Below are 21,468 nucleotides of genomic sequence, written 5' to 3'. Positions count from 1 at the left end.
TTGCTGGTACCCAGGAGCCGCCGGAAAATGGTTTTCCAGGCGGCGCATTATAACCCAATGGCGGGCCATTTGGGGTACGATAAAACACTTAACCGGATAATGGCCCGGTTCTATTGGCCGGGGATTCAGGCGGAGGTGCGCAGGTGGTGCGCATCCTGCCCCGAGTGCCAGTTGGTGAATCCCCCCGCCGTCCCCAGGGCTCCCTTACGGCCCCTTCCCCTGGTGGAATTCCCCTCGACCGCGTTGGCATGGACATTATCGGGCCATCAGAACGTTCCTCACATGGGTATCGATTTGTGTTGGTCTTGACCGACTACGCAACCCGATACCCGGAAGCAATTCCGTTGCGCAACATCTCTGCGAAGAGTGTTTCATGTCATATCGCGGGTTGGAATCCCGAAAGAGATTCTCACTGACCAGGGCACCAATTTCATGTCACGCATGATTAGGGAACTTTAAGGGCTTTTAAAGGTCAAGGCCATCCGCACAAGCGTCTATCACCCAGCCACGGACGGCTTGTGTGAGAGGTTTAACCGGACGTTAAAGTCCATGATTCGTAAGTTCGTACACGAGGATGCTCGGAATTGGCATCAATGGCTAGACCCTCTGTTTGCATTGCGGGAAGTGCCCCAGGCTTCCACGGGGTTTTCCCCATTTGAGTTGCTTTATGGGCGAATTGGCAACCATGTTGGAGTTGGGCATGGTCGAGGAGTCTCACAGTGACTGGTGCAGTCCCGTCGTGCTTGTGGGAAAGCCGGACGGGTCTGTCCGGTTCTGTGTGGACTATCGTAGGGTGAATGCGGTGTCGAAGTTCGACGCCTACCCAATGCCTCGGATCGACGAGCTCGTGGACCGGCTTGGCATGGCCACCTATTATACAACTCTGGACTGCACGAAGGGCTACTGGCAGATTCCGCTGTCTCCAGCAGCCCGGGAAAAAACAGCCATCTCCACTCCGCTCGGTCTTTACCAGTTTAAGGTGCTTCCGTTCGGGTTGTTCGGGGCCCCGGCCACGTTTCAGCGGCTGATGGACCGGGTGCTACGGCCCCACGCCGCGTATGCTGCTGCCTACATTGATGACATCGTCATCTTTAGCGGAACGTGGGAGCAGCATGTGCGGCAGGTGGCGGCCGTGCTTCAGTCGCTGAGACGGGCGGGGCTGACGGCCAACCCGAGGAAGTGCGTGATCGGGCGGAGGGAGATCCAATATCTGGGGTACCACCTGGGGGAGGGAAGGTCCGGCCACAGGTCGCGAAGACCGCAATGGTCGCCACCTCCCCTCGGCCCTGGAACCAGAAAGAGGTGAGGCTGGTCTTGGGGGTGGCAGGGTATTACCGGCAGTTTGTACCACACTTCTCCGACCTGGCCAGCCCCTTGACCGACCTCACCCGTAAGAGGGCCCCAGATACAGTCCAGTGGTCAGAGCCATGTCAGGTGTCGTTTGAGGCTATTAAAACAGCCCTCTGTGGAAAGTCGGTCCTGTGTGCTCCTAACTTTGATCTCCCTTTCTCCCTACAGACGGACGCGTCGGATAGGGGGTTGGGCGTGGTCCTGACCCCACAGGTGGAGGGTGGTCGACCGCCCGGTGCTGTACCTGAGCCGGAAATTATCAGACCGGGAGGGTCGGTACAGCACGGTGGAAAAGGAGTGTCTCGCCATCCGGTGGGCGGTCGGCGCCCTACGCTACTACCTGCTGGGGCACGCGTTCACCCTCTACTCCGACCACGCCCCCCTTCAGTGGCTCCACCGCATGAAGGACGTCAACGCGAGGATCACCCGGTGGCGCCTCGCGTGGCAACCCTTTAATTTTTGTTGTGCACAGGCCTGGGACGCAGATGGCCGTGGCGGACTTCTTCTCCCACTCTGCGGGGGGGGGGGGAGTGAGTTGGCGGCCGGATGTGACCCCAGGGTGTGTGGGGGGACGTGCGACGTCTGGCCTGCAGGGGGAGTATGGGCAGGTTGGGAGCGCACCGGATTGGCTGGGGGGGTTGGACCTGAGTGCGAGCAGGTGTCAGCACTCAGGCCAATCAGGAGTGTTTGTACTAATGTGCCTGCTTTGTGTCGTAGTGAGGAGGGGAATCCAGGAAGGATCGGGAGCGGAGAGACAGGGGCGATCGCCGTCAGAGATCGCATTGAACGAGTTATAATTTACCTTTAACCAAGTTGTGTTTTGTTGAACGTTGTTGGAGTGAAAATAAAATGACTTTCTGTTCAAGGAGCAAACCTGGTGTCCAAGCGCTCTGTGAACCCGTTACAGGTACATAGACTCATGACATCATTCTGGGGACATCCAAACTATTTGGTGACCTTTGACCTCAGGGGCACGTCAAACAGGAAGTGAGCTCATATCTCTGCAAGGCCTTCATGCATCCAAACCAAACTTGGCTCATAGTCTTATGACCCTATCCTGATGTTGCCCAAATAATTTGGTGTGATTTGACTTTTAGGGGTGCGTTGTTAGCAGAAAGTCTATTCCAGCCCTTAGAAAGCAACTTCAATGTATTTTCATTGTGATACCCATTTGCCAAAAACTTTCATTGTCAGTAAAATCTAATCATATGTATTTTTTCATGGTCATATCATATACTGTGTTATATAAAACTGATAACATATCAATCATATTCAATCATCATGTAAATCTGACATACAGCATACAATCAGAACACTACTTCTTTTATTTCAATGTTAGTTGCGCTGAACAGCGCTCATTAATGGGTAGACACTGCACTCGTGTGACGACAAGCGGTACTAAACGTATAATGCAACAATGACTATATTTCCCATTCCGCCCATGAAATGTTTAGAACCCCCTGCTGGGCTCTTGCAAAAAGTGCAAACGGTAATTTTTAACTTTTTCTGGGACAAGTTGCATTGGGTTCCTCAGAGTGTATTATATCTTCCAAAAGAAGAGGGGGGGCAGCGGTTAGTTCACCTTGGGAGCAGAGCGGCGGCTTTCAGGCTGCAGTTTATCCAGCGGTATGTCTTGGGGCATGATGATGTCATCTGGAGACAGGTAACAGGCATAATTTTAAGGAAGATAGCTGGCCTCTTTTTAGACAGATCTTTGTTTTTATTGAATTGTATTTTTTTTTCGTGTGTGTAGTTTGCCTCCTTTTTATCGATGTGTTTTGAAAGCATGGACTCTTTTTAAATGGGACAGGCTGGGGCCCGCTGCGTCTCTGTTCTGGCTCCTGGAGGAGCCCCTGGTGTGCGGGGCACGGATGGACGTGCAAGATGGCAGCAGCCCTGGCCTCACCCAGCGCCTGCGCTCCACTGGGGTGGTCAAGCTGAGGCAGGTGGCGGACGTGGCAGGGCCCGGACTCCACAACACTGAGGCTGTGGCTTCTCTCCTGGGTCTGAGATCCAGCCGGCACACCAGAGACATCATGAACCAATGGATTAGCAGATTGACCAGTGAGGAGCGAGAGATGCTGAGGGACTACTTCAGCGGGGCGGATGTACCAGATGAAATGGATCCGTTTCCAGAGCTCAAACTGTCGGTGGACCAGACCGGACTGGTGAAACCCATGGGCCTTTCCAAGTCCAGGATGAAGTTAGTTACTTTCAGGGAAAAGTATATATAAGTACTGTGTGGTGGCTACACACAAATACAAACTGAGAAATAGGAGGGACACGGTGTGGAAGGAGAGGCTGCAGGGCAGTGTGCCTGTATGGAGGCTCCCTTACAAGCCTCCCCTAAACAAGAGGACAGGAGACCTGCAGTCGAGGATCCTGCAGGGGTATCAATCCCTCCAGGAAATACACGGGACCACGATTCTTCAATTACAGATGACTTTATTCTTCTCCTATGTCAAACACCATAAGTCACGTCGAACTGTTAAATACCCAGCGTACAATTTAAGACATAATTTGTACTCGACAGAAATACAGAATATAAACACATATGCACGATACAACGTGACAGAAATAAACGTACCTCGCTGGCTGCACACAACCGAGAGGGAATGAGTCCACTTGACAAATCTTGCAAACCAAAAGTAAAAAGGTCCACAAACGTAATACTTAATTCAAAGAAAGATATCTTCGATTGAACAGTAAATGTCTCTGCAAAAGCTTAAGGTTTAAACTTATTTTCGGAGGCTTGCACACTTCTCCTACTTCACAACTTTCTTGTTCACCCTTTTCTTCCTGAGTGACGTATTACAATCAAATTCCTCCCGCTTGAAAATAAGTTCATACTTAGTCTTACACAAATAAAAGAATTATCCATGAAAATAAACAGTACAAAAATAAAAAACGTAACAACCCATTAAACATGACATAAATAATATTTGTGGCAGTTAAAAGAGGGCTCTGGCTGTGAATAGTTTCATTGGAAAAATCAACCCCACGGTGTCCGAGAACTGTCCATTGCTATTTGGACTGTCGCAGACAGAGTCCTTTTCCATATTTTAAAAACACCTTTTCTAAATTGTGGAGAGGTTTGGTCAGAGTCTGCTTTTATCTTTGGTGCAGGTTACGATAAAGAAAATAAAAAAAGGGTGTTTGTTGAATTTGTGGTCAGGCAAGCCAAAATGGCTGTTTACAAGAGCAGGAAGAACCAGGTAGAGGGGGAGGCAGGCCTTGGTTTGGCAGAGATGTTTGGGGTCCTGGTGAAGGCCAGAGTCAGGGTGGACTTCAGGTACCACTCATTAATGGGCATAATGGAAGAGTTCAGGGACTTATGGGGCTTCACCTCAGCAGTATGCAAAGCTCTTTTTTAACTCTGTTTTAATGAGTGTGGTTTTATTTATTTATTTATTAACTATTGCTGTATAATCTAAGGTTTTTTTTGACTGTTTAAAATGTAAATTATTGAGCTGCTCCCCCCGCGACCCGACCCCGGGTAAGCGGATGACGATGATGAGGATGATTATTGAAGAAAGAAATATCAAAAAAATGTCAATATCAAAAAATCTCTCTCTCTCTACCCTCACCTCTCTCTCTCTCCATCTCTCTCTCCCTCTCCTTCTCTCTCTCTTTCTCTCCATCTTTCCCCTCTCTTCCTCCCTCCCTTTCCCTCTCCCTCTCCCTCCCTCTCCCTCTCTCTCTCTCTCTCTCTCTCTCTCTAAAATTCAAATTCAAAAAAGCTTCATTGGCATGAGAAATATACATTTGCATTGCCAAAGCAGGTGAACAATAAAATAAACAGCGTTATAAAACTAGAAAAGGCATTTCCTGCAGAAAATGCGGTGAGTGCTGTAGTACAAGGTGAGGTTGAAAATATTTTTTAATAAAGCCACAAAGATTAAGACAAAGAAACGTTAAGTGGCTTAAATCAAGTGAAGGGATTTGAACAAAAGTTAAAAAGCGCAAAGCATTGCTAAATTGCAGAAATGTAAAAGGTAAAATGTATTGCCCTGCACTGCTGGGGTGTGTGTGTGTGTGTGTGTGTGTGTGTGTGTGTGTGTGTGTGTGTGTGTGTGTGTGTGTGTGTGTGTGTGTGTGTGTGTGTGTGTCCCCCTTCCTGTCCTCGGGGTCCGACCGGACCAAGTTTCGGTGCGAGGGTCCCAGTTAGGCCCTAGAATAAGGTATTCAAATTTCAGGGCGGTAGGACCTTCCTATCTCAAAAATTGTTTTTCCACCACTTTCTGAACCATTAGGGGCCCTATCTTGCATCCGGCGCAAGTGACTTAGTCACTGGCGCATGTGTCGTTGCTAGTTTACAACTGGCGCAGAGCGTTCTTTTCCCACCACCGCCACTCGCCGATAAATTAGGGATTGATCATGCGCCCCAAGGGGCGGTTCGGCGGAAGGAGGAGGCGTGTTCTGGCGCAAACGGTATTTTGCCGTCTCTGAATACCATTGCGCGACTGACCAGGAAATACCTGGTTTAAAGTCAGTGGCGCGTTGTTCAGATGCTATTTTAAGGGCGCATGCATACATGCGCATGCGATGCATACGGATTGCTTGTGCACCTCGCGCATACACTTTGCTTCTCTCATCTACCTAGCCGCACATTCTTGGTAAATTATTTGGGAAAGAACAGCTGATGCAGCGGTAATAAGTTGTACTTTTAAATCAATGCATCTGCAAACACCGTACAGCAAACACATATTTTCTGGACACAGAAATCGTGTAGGCCTACATGCCCATAACTTTTAGGATTGATGAGTAGGCCTATTTGATCGTGAAAAACATTGTTTTACCGCGAGTGAGTGTTAAAAAGAATGAATGAATGCGGGCGCGCGTGTGTGTGTGCTCTGTTTAAACACACGCAAACTAAACACTCTCATCATCATCTCATCTTCGTCCGCTTATCCGGGGTCGGGTCGCGGGGCGAGCAGCTCAAGCAGGGGGCCCCAGACTTCCCTTTCCCGGGCCACATTGACCAGCTCTGACGGGGGGATCCCGAGGCGTTCCCAGGCCAGTGTTGAGATATAATCTCTCCACCTAGTCCTGGGTCTTCCCCGAGGTCTCCTCCCCACTGGACGTGCCTGAAACACCTCCCAAGGAAGGCGCCCAGTGGGCATCGTTACCAGATGCCCGAACCACCTCAGCTGACTCCTTTCTAAGTAAAGGAGCAGCGGCTCTAATCCGAGTTCCTCACGGATGGCTGAGCTTCTCACCCTATCCCTAAGGGAGACGCCAGCCCCTTCTGAGAAAACTCATCTCGGCCGTTTGTACCCGCAATCTCGTCCTTTCGGTCATCACCCAACCCTCATGACCATAGGTGAGGATAGGAACGAAGATCGACCGGTAGATCGAGAGCTTTGCATTGCGGCTCAGCTCTCTTTTCGTAACAACGGTGCGGTAAAGCGAAAGCTTTACCGCACCGATTCTCGTGCGGTAGAATCGGTGCGGCTGCTCCGATTCTCCGGCCAATCTCACGCTCCATAGTTCCCTCACTCGCGAACAAGACCCCGAGGTAGGCCTACTTGAACTCCTTCACTTGGGTAAACTAAACACGTAACGCATAATACAATCAATGGCAATGTCTATTACCGCGGGGACACATGCATTAGGATAGCATACAATACTCATAAGAAACAATGTTTATAATGTATTGCGTAGGCTATATCATTAAATAGAACCACAGTTACCGCATATCATATGTTAAATAGCCTATCATACGTTTTCTTTGCCGAAATTTATTTGACGACTCAGTATTTCTGAAGTTGTGGAAGAAAACCCCTTATTCCATGTGTGAATTAGGCCATATTATTTGGCAATAAACTAAGCCATTTGCAGTATGAAATTCATGTGCATCTGTCTCATCGGAGACTGCAGACGCGCTGTCAAAATATCAACTCGTCCGATTCAAATGCGCTCATGGCTCTTAAAGGGGATGGGAGCTGGCACTCTCATTGGTTTGTTGCACGTTACGCCCAAACCACACCTACGGGTAATTAGGCTGCGTCAGACCAACCCTTTTGACACTTGCGCCGCGGCGCAAGTGTCATTTATCCGCCTGTAAAATAGCGATAGCGCCGTAGAACCGCCCACAAAGCTACTTGCACTTTGCGCTTCCCACTTGCGTTTCAGACCGTTAAAATAGGGCCCTAGGTCTTGCCGGCAACACTTCTGAGGGGCTTTGTCCAAATGAGTCCATTTGGGAAAACTTTTTTTCTCTAAGGGCTAGAACTCCAAATCTCGGATATGTCGTTCTCGGGGCCCCGGTAAATATGTGTAAACATTTTAGTATCCCTAGCTGTCTCGAAAAGGCCGGAAAAGGGGCTATAGAAGGTTATAGAAGAAGTGTAAACTGCAGAAAATAAAATCATCCAAGCTGCCTTTTAAGGATACCTTGGAATATCTGTCTATTTTTTAACCATCGGACCCTAGTTTACGACAAAACAACACAATTGACGGCAGCTCCTTTGCTGCCGACGGCCAAGTGACTTGGCCGTCGTCTTTATTTGCATGGGTTTACATTTCGTTCTGTGTAGCATGGAAAAATCGGAGAAACACTCCCATTCTGAATGCATTGGTTTACATTTCGTTCTTTGGAGCACGGTTATTTTTATTTATTTATTTATTTTCAGTTTTTGAGGAGGTGCTTCAGTAATGCAATAATCCAAAATCCAATGGAAAAACCCATTGGCTTTTTGTCAAGGGAACCCAGGGCGATGCTCACTTCCGTGTTGGCCAACATACGTCATCCCTCCACCACTCTATACTGTAAAAACACATGTTCAAGTTGAATGATAATGCATGAATTTATTCTTTATTCTGCCATAGTAACACGGTAAATAAATGGCAAAAAATAGGCTGAGAACGAATTTGTATTTACGATATGTTCAGTAAAACGTAATCACGGACCAAATACGTTTTTTAGACAAACGTAATTGAGAATGCCGAATAGTTCTCTGGGAACGTAATTTTGATGAGAAAGGGTTGCTCTGTCAGTTGTCAAAAGAAGCGGACGGATGTGGTCTCTATAGCAACGACCTCAGCTACCCAACACTGATCAAAAAAACGATTGTTTCTCTCAATCAAAGCACAAAACAGGACAACTAATGCCCATAGCCTTAACCCATACATGTTGTGTAATTAACAAGGACACATTGGTGTAGTTGTGTTGAGGAATGTCACAGATTTCACTGTAAAATCACCGTTAATGTGCAGCCATCGGGTCTTCCGTTAGCCAATGGGATGAATGCTCATAGCTTCATGCATTGCCGTGGAGGGATTACATTGCAATGAGTGGAAAACCCCCTGGAAAACTGATCACTGTCCAAATCTCGGATATGTCGTTCTCGGGGCCCCGGTAAATATGTGTAAACATTTTAGTATCCCTAGCTGTCTCGAAAAGGCCGGAAAAGGGGCTATAGAAGGTTATAGAAGAAGTGTAAACTGCAGAAAATAAAATCATCCAAGCTGCCTTTTAAGGATACCTTGGAATATCTGTCTATTTTTTAACCATCGGACCCTAGTTTACGACAAAACAACACAATTGACGGCAGCTCCTTTGCTGCCGACGGCCAAGTGACTTGGCCGTCGTCTTTATTTGCATGGGTTTACATTTCGTTCTGTGTAGCATGGAAAAATCGGAGAAACACTCCCATTCTGAATGCATTGGTTTACATTTCGTTCTTTGGAGCACGGTTATTTTTATTTATTTATTTATTTTCAGTTTTTGAGGAGGTGCTTCAGTAATGCAATAATCCAAAATCCAATGGAAAAACCCATTGGCTTTTTGTCAAGGGAACCCAGGGCGATGCTCACTTCCGTGTTGGCCAACATACGTCATCCCTCCACCACTCTATACTGTAAAAACACATGTTCAAGTTGAATGATAATGCATGAATTTATTCTTTATTCTGCCATAGTAACACGGTAAATAAATGGCAAAAAATAGGCTGAGAACGAATTCGTATTTACGATATGTTCAGTAAAACGTAATCACGGACCAAATACGTTTTTTAGACAAACGTAATTGAGAATGCCGAATAGTTCTCTGGGAACGTAATTTTGATGAGAAAGGGTTGCTCTGTCAGTTGTCAAAAGAAGCGGACGGATGTGGTCTCTATAGCAACGACCTCAGCTACCCAACACTGATCAAAAAAACGATTGTTTCTCTCAATCAAAGCACAAAACAGGACAACTAATGCCCATAGCCTTAACCCATACATGTTGTGTAATTAACAAGGACACATTGGTGTAGTTGTGTTGAGGAATGTCACAGATTTCACTGTAAAATCACCGTTAATGTGCAGCCATCGGGTCTTCCGTTAGCCAATGGGATGAATGCTCATAGCTTCATGCATTGCCGTGGAGGGATTACATTGCAATGAGTGGAAAACCCCCTGCGTTGAAAAAAGAAGCACATGGTCCTCCGTTAACCAATGGGATGAATGCTCATAGCGTCTCTATGTGCAGCCATCGGCTCTTCCGTTAGCCAATGGGATGAATGCTCATAGCTTCATATATTGCCGTGGAGGGATTACATTGTAATGAGTGGAAAACCCCCTGCGTCGAAGAAAGAAGCGCAAGGTCCTCTATGGAAGCATATATGTAGCAAAATTCAAATGGCAATGCAATTTGGAATTACATTATGCATTTGACAATTCATTATGCAATTTTATAATGTAATTTGTAAATACGTTATTCAAAGTGTATTTTAACATGCAAAGTGACAATGCAATCCTCAATTAAATTTGCAAAAGTTATAACAATACAAATAGAATAACATTTTGTCAAATTATTTGAGTTCCTTTATACAAATTGAAAAGCTATAGCGTCCCCGTGATTGCAATCCACTTCGCCACGCTCCGTGTGTTGCGATATTCAAATTACATTTCAATCCGCAAAACGAACGCTTTGCAAAAGATTTGGCAAAACGGAATCCAAAGAGGAATCCAAAGAGGAATCCAAAGAGGAATCCAAAGAGGAATACAAATAGGAATCCAAAGAGGAATACAAATAGGAATCCAAAAAGTCAATATGCAAAGTGGCAAACGTATCAGCCAATCAGCGTCTGGGTGGCAACTACGTCACTTGCTCGTAATTTCCTTGTTCCCTTCTAGTTCGTAGCCTATGGTCCATGGTCACCAATGGAGATTATTGATATGCTCCGAAGTTTGGCCGATGATGTGGAGAACAATCGAGTTGAAGACACAGATGCAGTAGATAGAGTGCGTGTTCTGGGAGATAGGATAGACGACTTATCCTCACTGGTACGTTTTGACGCCAGTGTGGTATACACAAAGATTTCCCAAGTGCTACAGGCACTGGGTGCAAAACATAGGGTCGGGAGACCCACCGTCTCCACCCACTCCTCACCTACAAAGCTCTCCACAACCTAGCCCCCAGTTACCTCTGCGACCTCCTCCAAGAATACACTCCCTCCCGCTCCCTCCGCTCAACCTCTGCTGGACTACTATGTATCCCCACATCACGACTCATTACGAATGGGTGCCCGGTCATTCAGCTGTTCAGCACCCAGGCTCTGGAACTCCCTCCCCCCACACATAAAACAGTCATACACCATTACAACCTTCAAGTCACAACTCACCTGTTCAAACTCGCACACAACGTCTAACTGATCACTGTCTTGATTGTTTGTTTGTTTGTTTTGTCTTGTTTTTGTTTTATTTATTTATTTATTTATTTATTATTATTTTTCCACAATGTGTTGTTTTAAACTATTTATGATAACTTTATGCTCTGTAAGGTGACCTTGGGTGTCTTGAAAGGCGCCCTTTCAATTAAATGTATTATTATTATTATTATTACCGTGGAGATACCCTTGGAGACAATAGAAAGTGACGTCCAGACGCTGATTGGCTGATACGTTTGCCACTTTGCATATTGACTTTTTGGATTCCTATTTGTATTCCTCTTTGGATTCCTATTTGGATTCCTCTTTGGATTCCGTTTTGGATTCCTATTTGTATTCCTCTTTGGATTCCGTTTTGCGGATTGAAATGCCATTTGAATATTGCAACACACGGAGCGTGGCGAAGTGGATTGCAATCACGGGGACGCTATAGCTTTGCAATTTGAATAAAGGAACTCAAAAGAATTTGACAAAATGTTATTGTATTTTTATTGTTATAACTTTTGCAAATGTAATTGAGGATTGCATTGTCACTTTGCATATTAAAATACACTTTGAATAACGTATTTACAAATTGCATTATGAAATTGCATAATGCATTGTCAATTGCATAACGTAATTACTTATTGAATTGCAAATTGCAAATTGCATTGCCATTTGAATTTTGCTACATATATGCTTCCATAGTCCTCCTTTAGCCAATTGGATGAATGCTCATAGCGTCCCTATGTGCAGCCATTGGGTCCCCCGTGAAGGGGTTACATTTTCACGAGTTGAAAACCCCATGCGTCGAAAAAAGAAGCACAAGGGTATCCTTTTGTGTCAGAAACTGAAGCCAAAGTCACTGACCGTTCGTCAAAAATCAACGCGCTCGGAGTGAGAAAGTGTTGAATCTGGCAGCACTGCTGAACGTCCTCACGCTCCAGCGTCAACGTAAATCAATGAGACCAACTGAAAACGAAGCCGGTATGAAACTAAAACTGTGATTCTGAATAAAGTTGAAATGATATCGAAATTCCGTTTGGATATTATTGAAGATACAATTGTGTAGATTTGTTAAATGGTTTGAACGAAGATAAAACGTTTGAAAATGTATTTAGTTACTGTCCAACCCGGTATCACGCGATTGCGTGCTCATGCGCACGAACGTTAATCTATTGAAGCGTGTTCCAGAGTACGATAGTCCAACTTTTTGCGTGCTACACAGAACAATGTAAACCAATGCTTTCTGAATGGGAGTGTTGTCAGACAATGAACGTGCTCCACAAAACGGTACGAGAGAGAGAGAAAGAGAGAGAGGGAGGGACAGAGAGAGAGAGCGAGAGAGAGGCTACAGAAAGGGTGTGCGCAGATAGCACAGTACACCCTAGTTATGTTTATGCCAAAACCACAAATGCTATATGTATATATATTGCCTAATTATATATATTGCCTATATATATGTATAGGCTATATATATAATTAGGCTATAATTACATTATTTAGTGTGTAATGAGACAATCTATAGCCAAATTGTCGAAGATGCCCGAGAATCTCCGGGGATATCAGCATGGGAAATCGGCGAATCAGACCCATGAACCTATAAAGAAAGACGTCATCTCAAGCGGGAGAGAACGTTTGCGGTGCTGGTTTGTGTCACGTAAGTACAGTGCCGTGTTCCAATACCCGTACTGTCCGTACATACTAGCCAAAATTTGAGTACGCAGTACGTTCCAATTCAGATCCGGCGAAAAGAAGTATACTTCAAGGACCCGGATGCTGTACTCAAAACGGGCTAATCGTGAAGTGTGGATCGAAGGACACTCCAGGCTGAGCCAAAGTCGGCACATTTCCCACATAGTCTGCATTAATAAGGTCATTTTGTAGTTTTTATAGCTTTTTATAGCTGCTAGGCGTAAAGAGTTCACCGTTCAAAGCGGGATGTTTATTGCGGGGGAGGAGCCACGGCGGCAAACGTGATCGTAATTTCCGGTTAGTGCACCACGGAGTACTCGATTTGGAACAGCACTCACATCTGAAAAATTAACGTAGTAGACAGTGCGGATAGTATACTTCCTTTAAGTATACTCATGGAAGTACGGGTATGGTCTCACGAAAATACGTGACACTGTCACGTTATTTAATCTATTGTAACGTGATCAGGGACACGTAGGCCTATTTTCTAAATTTTGTATTTCAATTGGAAGTAGGCTATTTGTCGTGTCACTAACTGTACGTCCACACCAGGAGCGACCATAGCGTCAAAGACGCTTTGGTCGCTCACAAAGTTTCGCTGCGAATTTTTCTGTTCGCTTTGGTCGCTCAAGTCGCTCATGGCGTACAATTCAATTATGCAGACGCATTTAAAGGAGCCGTATGCGTTTAGTAGGCCCTACAGACAGCCATATCAAATAGTGAACTCTCCCATACACCTTGGCCATATTGCCGAGACGGTTTTGCTTGTTCGATAAAGTGCTTCGACAACAAGTAGGACAGTGATTCCCCCCAATATAAAAAAAATCCTAAAATGTAGGCTAATTACAACCGAGAACAAAAAACCCTGCGTGCTGTAGTAGTTAAAATATGTTTCACTGATCTGGATCTGCAAATCATGATCTGCACTCATTCGTCGCATTCAAAACAAATAGACATTAGCGCACATCGCTAATTTGCATACGTGCACAGGACTGGTTGGCTCCGCAAGGCAAATAATGGAACATATCTATCTATCTAGGCCTTTCTGTCTATCTATCTATCAACGCGTGTCTAGTTTTAATGTGATGTATTGTGTGTATGTCCAGTCAGACTTGTTCTGTGTGGTCTTGTAGGCTACTGTCCTGTGTGGGACGAACCACCGAAATGGATTCCCGACGATTTGTGTCGTTTGGTATTAATAAAGACTTGACTATCTATCTATCTAGACTATTTAATTAAAAATTATTCACCTCAGGCTCCGTGAATAGTGGGGAATAGAGGGATAAATGACAAGGGATAAATCTCTTGTCTTTTATCCCTCTATTCCCCACTATTCACGGAGCCTGAGGTGTGAGCCTCGTCTTGTCGATTAGTTTGTTTATGTGACGATTTCAAAAACTTTTTTGGTTTTGTTTAAAGCATGCTACACGCGATTGGTTGGTTAGATTGGTGGCATGTAGAGCAAATTATAATGATTCCCGCTTAAATACGAACGTTCTAGATATAGCCTATAAATACTCCCGCTTATCATCACTTGATATCCAAACCACTATGGCGTTTCGATCTCTGAACTGAAAAAGGGTGGGTTCGTACAACACCGGGTGCCCAGTTACAGCCGCGATTAATACTTCAGCCGACATTTTGTTCAGTGAGTGAATAAAGGTAGGTAGGAACCAAAGTGCCTGCCGATGTTCCCTGGGATCCACGCAAGCGAAGAGCGTCTACATTCCGATTGGCTGTCAGTGTTTGGTCGCTGAAGCGAATAATAGTAATTTGCATAAAGTTAAAAAGTTTTCAACTTCTTTTTGACGCTCTGGTCGCTCAACTTTGGCCGCTGGTAGCGTTGGTCGCTTTGGTCGCTTTGGTCGCTCTTGCCCATAGAAAGTGAATGACTTCCGGCGATTTGGTCGCTCAATTCGCTTCTGGTGTGGACGGACAGTAAGCATGACTTCCAAACTAAGGTTCTCCCTAATGTCCCTTATGGAGCTCCGTACAGATCATTCATTGTTGTAAATTGTCTGTGATAACTAACAAATGACAGCTTTTGGCCACCCGTTTCTACTTAAAATTGTCTGTGATAACTAACAATACGACAGCTTTTGGCCACCCGTTTCTACTTTCACCTTTGATACTGAGAAATTGTGACAATACACGGATATATTAAATGCAGGTGCGCTGCTCTGTAGGCAAACTGCGAAGGAAAAAAGGGTAGCTGCTTCATCTGTTCTTTTTAGAATTGTATGTCTTGATGTTTATTTTATCTAGCCATCTATTCTCTTGTTTTTGGCTATGTGAATGAACGTCCGCGTCGATGCCTCGATCGCAAGTCCAGTGTCGCGAGCGGACGTTGCCATGACATCTAGAAATCATACCGTATTTAATGGGTTGTAGTGAGTGTAACATAATTCACCTAAAGTATTTTGTTATGTGTTCTTTCAATTGTGTTAGGCATGTCGTTTACTATCTTGGTGGTTTAGGGATCGCTGTCCCTTAAGGATTACGAGCGTCTCATGACGTCAGAGCCCATGCGGGATTTGTTTACCTTCAGCACGTTTTGATTTCCTGTTTCTCTCTTACTAAATAAACGAGTCACACAACTGTGTGCTCAACGTGCGAAATTGTATCTCTCACTTATGGCAATTTCCACAGGGTTATCATTAATATTGATGTGTAGGGGTTGTTTATAACTCGTGAATAATATTGTTTAGACCACGGCCTGGGGGAATACTCTGATTCTGATTGGCTGCAGTGCGTGCATTAACTCCTGATATAGCCCTACAAACACCTGCTAAGTAGTTCCAGTCAGTGTTTCGATTCTCTGCCCGAGCCCGAGCCCGACGCGGGCCGGGTCGGGCCGATATTTCCCACCACTATACTCGGGCTGGGCCTTTGATCGAGCGTTTTTATTTTTATTTTACCATTGGTTTATTGGCCTAATCTGAGGAGAAATCTATGCCATAAACAGAAATATTATAGGCCTTTATTACACGGGTCATCTCAATGCCGTGGAACGCTCCGTTCATGGGTATTAGTCCGGTGACTTGTCTATCCCTCCCAGCGTCTTCCGTTGCCAAGCGACGTCACCGTCTTTGCGGACAAATTATTTCTCTGCTGATCAACACTACGAATGGCCAAAAGACTTGTATCCCCCCCCCCCCCCTTAAATAAATACTATGGCAGAATTATTATTATTATTCTCATTCAACTTGAACATGTGTTTTTACAGTAGAGTGGTGGAGAGATGACGTATGTTGGCCATCCCGGAAGTGAGCGTCGCCCTGGATTCCCTCGACAAAAAGCCAACGGGTTTTGCCATTGGATTTTGGATTATTGCTGAAACATTTGCATCTTTGAAGCACCTCCTCAAAATAAATAAATATATAAAAATAACCGTGCTCCAAAGAACGAAATGTAAACCAATGCATTCTGAATGGGAGTGTTTCTCTGATTATTCCATGCTACACAGAACGAAATGTAAACCCATGCAAATTAAGACTTCATGGTCATAATAATTTAAATATCATTAATATCCTGAGTGTGTAGGGTGGTATTCAATTTCTTTCAACGGGGCTGCATCCAGTCACTTGACCGTTACGGTTGCTATGGTGGTTGCTATCGACCGCCTCCTCTAATCCTTACATGGCTCTAAAAACCACGCGGCAAAGAAGCTGCCGTCCATTATTTTGTTTTTGTCGTAAACTGGGGTCCGATGGTTAGAAAATAGGCAGATATTCCAAGGTATCCTTAAAGGGCAACTTCACCCATTTCACATAAGCTTTGTATTTTTAGAACCCCCCGCATATTTTTGAATGGTCTAGCATCATTCCCTTATTTTCTGGAGAGACTGGAGAGATCCGTATCGACCTCCAACACTTCCTGTTTTCAATGACGCAATATGACGATTTTTGCGTACACTGTAAACCCGAATAAGTTCAGAATACTCAAAACTTTTGTGGAAACCGATTACCTCAAAGTTTTTGAGTAAGTAAATTAGAATATTTAAGTAAGTCTGTACTTAAATATTTTTACATCATTTACTCAAATATTACTTATTATTAAAAAAAAATTGTGAGTGTACTGTACTTAAAACATTTGTTTTAATTTGTATATACTTTTTAATTTTTTTGTAATGACTTGTTATGATGATATTGTACTTAATTATTCAACATCTTTAAACTCAAAAAATATACTGGTTAGTAACCAAAAAGATAATTTTACAAAGCTCATAAACTACTATTTTTTTTAAGTTCAGAATACCCAAATAAACTTAGAATATTTCAATGTTTTTATTCAGATTTTATTTTTTTTCTCCAAACCACTTTGGTCACAGCAACAGAGCTGTAAGTATACAAACACCACATACACACATCTGTATGTTAACCATGGACATCCAACTTGTAAAACCAGGCCAGTAAAACAAGGCCAACAAATGCACAATCTGAAAATGTAAACACACCCCGTTTGGTTGAAGGATACCTTGCATATCATGAACCGTCAACATATACATCCACACATACATTATATAAAAACAGATTTGTATGGCTATGTATAAATCACTGCAAATGTTTAAATATTTGTATAAAAGCATTGGGAACTTGTGCTCAGTGTAAAGGTATGGCCTTTCAAAACAGCATCTTCAAGTTTTTTTTACATCTATAGCCATTCAAGGAAATAATTTGAAATGAATAAAAAATTAATTAAATAAATAACCAAAAAGTAAATATCAGGATATCAGATATCAAGTCATTGAACATGAATAAAAAATAAATCAAATAAATAACCAAAAAGGAACACAAATCAATGTAACAACAAACATGCATCATACAGGTAACGTCTACACTGTAAGCAGGTCATTTTTCAAAGAGAGCAGAGCAGGTTTCAGGGGTGCACCGTCATCCAACCCCATTAGAACCTTTTGTATGAAAGTGAAGGTGCCAACAAGCTTCTTTGGGTAGTCGAGATGTAACACGCACCAGCCCAAACAGTAACACATATGCATCGGCAAACGTGGCAATGTCCCTCATGATGAATTTATCTTCCACCACAATGGCTGTGGATACGGGACTGAAGTGAACGGGAGATGCACTTCTTTCTCTGATCATCGTGACAATACCAATGGGTGTGTCCTCGATGTCTGGCTCCTCTGATTCCTCAGTCTGGAAAATGCAAAAGTACGCTGGTAACTATTTCTGAATACTTATACAGCTGCCCATTCAAAAATTAAGTATACAACTAAGTATTACACAATAACAACAAAGATAAGTTAACCCCTTCCACTACTCCTCTCCCCCCCCCCCCCCCAATTAAGGTTAAGTGGCTCAACTAGAAAATTTCCCCTCAGATATTTTGAGAAATCCCTTGGACCTCTGCTGGGGGTGCCATCTTAACCAGTCAGTCAGTCAGTGAGTGAGTGAGTGAGTGAGTGAGTATGTGATGGTGAGAAAAATAAGCCTTAGGGCCCTACTTACAACACCAAGGCACTTCAAAAGAGCTCCAATGGTAAAAGGTGATTAGTGATGAGATCTTTTATATAAATATATTAAGACTTACGTTCCAAGTCTTGAAAAACTGTGTGTCCTCTTCCCGCAGGTATACTGAGAGAGCACGAAGGGCCACAGTGCGTTTCATGTTGATATCCTGCACATCCTGGGTGGATAAACAAAGACACATGAGAAAAAAAACAGGGGCCCTTTGCTGCCGACAAAGTATGACTTACTGTACTAAATATGTACATGTTACAGGATAACTAATTGATTTAAAGTTAAAAGTGAAGAACTGCCCCTTGTATAGTAGTAGTATATAGTAATGAAGTGGTAGTAAATGCTGACAATCCTGGGAGCCAGCTGTCCCATGTGGATAAAATTTAGACAAAGTCCATTTTAGCTTTTTTTCAACTCACCTCAGTTTCATAATACTGTAGGATGTCTCGCAGTGCTCCTGCCACCCTTCCAGTACGAGCTGCCTTCTGTCTGTAAAGTTCTATGAGCTGTGGAATGTGCCGATCTAGTTCACAATAAAACTGGTTCCGTAAATTTACATTGGTGATCCTGTGGAACTCAGCACAGACCTACAAAATAACATGGACACACAAAGTATGTGAAAGACAGTAAAATACCAAAGGGAAACACATCATAGTCACATTTGATGGGTGCAATATCTTTTTAAAATGAATAGCCAGTACAATAAAAATAATTGAAGATGAGCAGAAAACACTTTGAGGCTGTGTATTATTGTTTTTGTTATTATTATTTTTACCTGTGATTGGACCTGAAGGGCAGGCCATCTCTCCAGAAAGTCCTTCACCAATGGGTCTCCCTGAACAATTTCCTGACGACGAAGTGCAAAGGTTGTCTGCATGAGTTTCTCTATTGATTGTAGGTTTCTGTCGGCTCTATCAACTTCAGCTTTCATCTCTATTCTCATTTCCTCCAAACTGTCCTCGTTTTGTCCTCTTGGGAAGTTTGGGAGAAAGTTTACTTCAGCCCTTCTGGCTTTTTTAATGTTCGAGTGGGGATGTGCTTTCTCTGGATTATTCCTGCTTCTTTTCCCTGTATTTACGGACACCTCCTTGCATCCAGCTCTTGCCAGCCTAGTACGGTAATTTCCCATTTTAAATTTCAGGCTAATTTTCCATCCGTACCACCCACTCGCAGACCCCAGCTCTTTCAGACATGGGTGAGCGTTAATCAGGGCGTCAGCTGCCATGCCTACATCCCTGTCGCTTAGGTACGGTTTAAAAGAGTACATTAAGGAGGCCATGTTCTCTATAATGTTGTGTTTTTGTGCTCTGCTTAATTTTAGAGTCTTTCCAGAGCTCTCAAAAACACTGTTCCCCTCTTGCAAGACATGTTCAACTTCATACGAAAAAGTTGGGACAGGGAAAACATCAGGCCATGTTTTTTGCCATTGGCTTACAGGCACGTGAGGCAGGATATCTGTGTCTGAACTACCACATGAACTTGTGTCACTTTCTGATCTAACAACTCTAAGCGTGCCCTTCTCTGGCAGGTCTTCTACATCAACCAAACAGCAGAGCTCTCCTCCGAAGTCCGGATCCTCATACTGTAACGTGAATTCAAAGTCCAGCCTTGGCTTAGCTTTGTCTTTCAAGATGCCGATGAGCTCATCAACTGATGTTGGCCTCTCATTCAAAGTCAGTTTCACAGCCACATCAGTAGCTATGTAGACACGAAGAAGGTACTTTGGGGGCATGGCCATCAGCTGAAAATCAAGAGAGAGAACAGTTATCAAATTTTGTAGGGAATGAAACAACAAAACTTAGTCTAAAAAATCATCTTTACACATTCATTTACACAGTCAAAAACTTAAAATGAAAGAATTTAGACATTTCCTTTCATCTCAAAATCAACTCACTGTTTTGGTATGAATTACTTTCTGTTCAGCTGTATGAAGCGCTTGGGTGTCAACAGAAGTTGTCCTTCGACATGGTACGCTGAGAGTGGTAAGCTGTCATTAAGCTCTAATATGTTGTTGACTGTTAAATTTCCAGGGTACAGTTTGTACGATCTCAAGTGTTCAATGTAACATGACTTGTGTTCCCTGCATAGAAACATTACATCACTGTTAACAAGTAGGATCTGCTCAATCCTGCTAAACTGAGGCAGTCCTCCCTCTTGTCCCACAGATACAAACCTCCCAACATCATACATGGTGCCATCCAAAGTGATGTTTGATGTGCTGTATACGACACTGCTGTCTGTTTTTTGTCTAATGTACTGTTGAGCAACATCTGGAAGGACTGAGACCAAGACTGAAGAGACATTTGATGCCTGCTGGTGTGGTTTAATGAATGAGGGTGCACTGAGGTAGTATGCTACCATGTGCTGATGCCGTGTTGCTAGGGTTTTCACCACATTCTTAAAGTTTTGTGTATCGTGTATTACACGCTTGAAAAACCTATGCTTTCCTTCAAATCTCATAGTCCACAAATGGACAAGGGGTCCAAAACAACGTATGAGATCCGGGTAGTGCTCTAAATAGTGATGCTTAGGAAGCAGTCTGAACTCAGGGAAAACCTCCTCAAGCAGTCATCTGTGATCCTGAATCTTGGTCTTCAAATAGTCAATAGATTTATCATCAAATGTTGGGGACAGGACTAGTTCGACAATATCTTTTAAATCCATCAATATAGTCCAAGCCCCATCTCCATCAGGAACTGTATGGCCTATCATCAATGGCAGTAGTCGCAACAATGTGCTGTTCTCATGACCATTACCACCAATTGACCGCTTTCTGGCAAAGGTCTTTGAAATTGGCCGTGATCTGTTAACTTTATCCGAGTTTTCGTATTGGAATAACATGATTTTTCTGTTTAGTCCCTCGAGAGTTAAGTATTTAAGCCTTATCATCTCCTGAATGCAGAGGGCCAATTCTACCGGCACAATGCCCTCAAAAAGGTCATGTAAAATATCTGGTGGGAAGCCAGTGGTTGTGTGAAAATGCTGTAAACTCTCATTCAAGACACAATCCCCTTTGACACCAACTACACTGTGACTCTGATCCCCTTGCATAACAGTCAGCAAATTACGGTCATGACTAGCTTTGGTCCTCAGACAAAATTCACCGTCTCCAACTTCATGAGACAGAATCTGGTCTCGTGTGGCATTGCAAAAACGACAAATGTGTCCTGCACGGAAGGATTGCATGAAGCCTGCTAATGCGTGTGCTGCCAGGTTGTCAGACACAACACAAAGAACAGTACCTTGAACTGACTGGCCAAGAGACTCGATGAACACACCGTCTTGTTCAAGAGTGCAAAGGTCTTGTAACAA

General features: G+C 43.9%; 1 protein-coding gene across 2 annotated transcripts; it reads right to left on the bottom strand.

The window, feature by feature from the left end:
• Nucleotides 1–16,741: 16,741 nt before the first annotated feature.
• Nucleotides 16,742–19,573, bottom strand: LOC115539401 (uncharacterized). Of its 2 annotated transcripts, none has more exons than XM_030350412.1 (4): nucleotides 18,932–19,573; nucleotides 18,576–18,743; nucleotides 18,227–18,322; nucleotides 16,742–17,826 (listed from the first exon to the last, which is right to left on the bottom strand). In XM_030350412.1, the coding sequence occupies exons 1-4, from the start codon at nucleotides 19,433–19,435 to the stop codon at nucleotides 17,569–17,571; spliced, it is 1,026 nt and encodes a 341-aa protein (XP_030206272.1). In that variant the 5' UTR covers nucleotides 19,436–19,573; the 3' UTR covers nucleotides 16,742–17,568. The 2 variants fall into 2 exon arrangements, with proteins under 2 accessions (XP_030206272.1, XP_030206273.1); XM_030350413.1 differs by having other exon boundaries at nucleotides 16,742–17,819.
• Between the last annotated feature and the right edge of the window lie 1,895 nt (nucleotides 19,574–21,468).

Source organism: Gadus morhua, chromosome 2 (genome assembly GCF_902167405.1).
Source record: "Gadus morhua chromosome 2, gadMor3.0, whole genome shotgun sequence".
Classification (NCBI taxonomy): domain Eukaryota; kingdom Metazoa; phylum Chordata; class Actinopteri; order Gadiformes; family Gadidae; genus Gadus; species Gadus morhua.
Note: the sequence above shows the minus strand (reverse complement) of the source record. Positions and strands in the feature narration are given on the sequence as shown.